Below are 3,402 nucleotides of genomic sequence, written 5' to 3' on the forward strand. Positions count from 1 at the left end.
TGTTAGAGTGCTCTTTAAGTATATCTGCAGTGTTAGAGTGCTCTTTAAGTATATCTGCAGTGTTAGATTGCTCTTTAAGTATACCCGAAGTGTTAAAGTGCTCTTTAAGAATATCTGCAGTGTTAGAGTGTTCTTTAATTATATCCGTAGTGTTAGAGTGCTCTTTAAGTATATCTACAGTGTTAGAGTGCTCTAAGTATATCCGTAGTGTAAGAGTGTTATTTAAGTATGTGTGCAGTGTTAGAGTACTCTTTAAGTATATCCGCAGTGTTAGAGTGCTCTTTGAGTATATCTACAGTGTTAGAGTGCCCTTTAAGTATATCTGCAGTGTTAGATTGCTCTTTAAGTATACCTGATGTTTTAGTGTGCTCTTTAAGTATATCTGTAGTGTTGAGAGTGTTCTATAAGTATATTCGCAGTATTAGAGTGCCCTTTAAGTATATCTGCAGTGCTAGAGTGCCCTGTAAGAATATCTGCAGTGTTCAAGTACTCTTTAAGTATATCCGTAGTGATAGATGTGCTCTTCAAGTATATCCGTTGTGTTAGAGTGATCTTTAAGTATATCTGCAGTGTTAGAGTTCTCTTTAAGTATACCTGCAGTGTTAAAGTGCTCTCTTTAAGTATATCCGTAGTGTTAGAGTGCTCTGTGAGTATATCTGCAGTGGTAGAGTGCTCTATAAGTATATCCGTAGTGTTAGAGTGCTCTATAAGTATATCTGCAGTGTTAGTGTGCTCTTTAAGTATATCTGCAGTGCTAGAGCGCTCTTTAAGTATATCCGCAGTGTTAGAGTGCTCTTTAAGTATATCCGCAGTGTTAGAGTACTCTTTAAGTATATCTGTAGTGTTAGAGTGCTCTTTAAGTGTATCTGCAGTGTTAGATTGTTCTCTAAGTATATCCGTAGTGTTAGAGTGCACTATAAGTATATCCGCAATGTTAGAGTACTCTTTAAGTATATCCGTCGTGTTAGATTGCTCTTTAGGTGTATCTGAAGTGCTAGAGTGCTCTTTAAGTATATCCGTAGTGTCAGAGTGCTCTATAAGTATATTCGCAGTGTTAGAGTGCTCTTTAAGTATATCTGCAGTGTTAGAGTGCTCTTTAATCATATCTGTAGTGTTAGAATCTTTTTTTAAGTATATCAGCAGTGTTAGAGTGCTCTTTATGTATATCTGCAATGTTAGAGTGCTCTTTAAGTATATCTGGAGTGTTAGAGCGCTCTATAATTATATCCGTAGTGTTAGAGTGCTCTATAAGTATATCCAAAGTGTTAGAGTGCTCTTTAAGTATATCCGTAGTGTTAGAGTGTTCTCTAAGTATATCCGCAGTATTCGAATGCTCTTTAAGAATATCTGCATTGTTAGAGTGCTCCTCATATGTATATCCGCAGTGTTAGAGGGATCTTTAAGTATATCTGCAGTGTTAGAGTGCTCTTTAAGTATATCCGTAGTGTTAGAGGGCTCTATAAGTATATCTGCAGTGTTAGAGTGCTCTTTAAGTATATCTGAGGAGTTAGAGTGCTCTTAAGTATTTCCATAGCGTTAGTGCTTTATAAGTATATCCACAGTGTTAGTGCTCTGTAAGTATATCCGCATTGTTAGAATGTTTTTAAGTATATCTGCTGTGTTAGAATGTTTTTTATGTAGCCTATATCTCCAGTGTTAGAGTGCTCTTTAAGTATATCCGTTATGTTAGTGCTCTATAAGTATATCCGCAGTGTTAGAATGTTCTTTAAGTATATCTGCAGTGTTAGAATGTTCTTTAAGTATATCCGCAGTGTTAGTGCTCTGTAAGTATATCTGCAGTGTAAAAATGTTTTTTAAGTATATCTGCAGTGTTGGAATGTTCTTTATGTATATCTCCAGTGTTAGAGTGCTCTTTAAGTATATCTGTTATGTTAGTGCTCTATAAGTGTATCCGTAGTGTTAGAATGTTCTTTAAGTATATCCGCAGTGTTAAAATGTTTTTTAAGTATATCTGCAGTGTTAGAATATTCTTTATGTATATCTCCAGTATTGGAGTGCTCTTTAAGTATTTCCGTTATGTTAGTGCTCTATAAGGATATCCGCAGTGTTAGAATGTTCTTTAAGTATATCTGCAGTGTTAGAATGTTCTTTAAGTATATCTGCAGTGTTAGAATGTTCTTTATGTATATCTGCAGTGTTAGAGTGCTCTTTAAGTATATCCGTAGTGTTAGTGCTCTCTAAGTATACCCGTATTGTTAGAGTGTCCTGTAAGTAGACATACATATTGTAAAATGCACCACATTCTGAGGTTTACGTTAAGTGAATAGACTAATTGGGAAACAACAACTAACATTTGTGGTGATTATTGGAATGATTTTATATTTATGATGATCCATATCGTATCAACTAAAATAAAACGTATAAGGATTTAAAGAGACTTACACCCATAACGCAAACTTACCATTGTATATATTATAATAATGATTTCAAAATTTGTCAAAAATATGTGCGAATTTGATTGTTCGGAAACTTGAAGTTACGCTAATGTGACTTTGTTTAGTATTGCTTGACTTGAACTTATTAATATTTCTGGTAAAATTGAATAACTGTAATCATGACTGACTTTTTCACTAAATTTGTCTGGTAAATATAACCCAACAACCTCTCCTCTCGTCATCTCCTCTCGTCAAAAACTGTAGTGGTTACGGTTTGTATGTTTGTATATTAATAGATACCTAAGTACATAAATTAGCTCACGTGTAGCTCAGTAGATACATAATTGAGAGAGAGAGAGAGAGAGAGAGAGAGAGAGAGAGAGAGAGAGAGAGAGAGAGAGAGAGAGAGAGAGAGAGAGAGAATTATGTGAAGACCATTCCTTGGCGTTTTCTTATTCCAGAAGACATTTCCGTCTTATTGAATGAAACCCCTAAAATTTTACTTTCCATTTGAACAATTAAACTAAGTAAACATACTTTCGCTATCATGCATAAATGGAGCTTCAACACAGCAAGAAAGACAAAAGAAATAAGTTATTAGCAAATGCTGTTTCCCTTCGTGATCGCAGAATGCTCTACCTGAGCGTCCTTCCCTTCTAAGCAAAGAGGTCATCAAGGGCTATAAAGCTGTGGAGTTTTAAGGCTTGTTAATGAGGTCCAGGTCTTGCCATTTTCGCACTTTGGGTGTTTATGCCTCCTCATAAAGAGTAATGTTGCTTCGCAAAATTGAATGCAGTAAATTTAATGCCGTTGCGATTTTAGTTAATAAGGGTACACTTTGATCTCTGTATGCTTGTTCGTATGTGTATCTTCGCTTAGAAAAAGCCACGAAATTATGATTTCTTTTATTTTCACCTTAACTTACACAAAAACCAAATTATAAAAATTCACTTCATAGTATATATGCTCGCATGAACCCTACACTGTATAAAGTCACGTATGTGAT

The 3,402-nt window shown here is 35.1% G+C and overlaps 1 protein-coding gene across 1 annotated transcript; it reads right to left on the reverse strand.

The window, feature by feature from the left end:
* Positions 1 to 372: 372 nt before the first annotated feature.
* LOC137621706 (rhoptry surface protein CERLI2-like) lies at positions 373 to 1,104 on the reverse strand. The gene has a single exon (XM_068352222.1). The coding sequence runs from the start codon at positions 1,102 to 1,104 to the stop codon at positions 373 to 375; it is 732 nt and encodes a 243-aa protein (XP_068208323.1).
* Between the last annotated feature and the right edge of the window lie 2,298 nt (positions 1,105 to 3,402).

The sequence above is a fragment of the Palaemon carinicauda genome, chromosome 28 (genome assembly GCF_036898095.1).
Source record: "Palaemon carinicauda isolate YSFRI2023 chromosome 28, ASM3689809v2, whole genome shotgun sequence".
In the NCBI taxonomy this organism is placed as follows: domain Eukaryota; kingdom Metazoa; phylum Arthropoda; class Malacostraca; order Decapoda; family Palaemonidae; genus Palaemon; species Palaemon carinicauda.

Bases quoted from the DNA above. Each gene is read 5' to 3' on its own strand.
- LOC137621706 (XM_068352222.1), bottom strand. From the start codon at position 1,104: ATGATTAAAGAGCACTCTAACACTGCAGATATACTTAAAGAGCACTCT.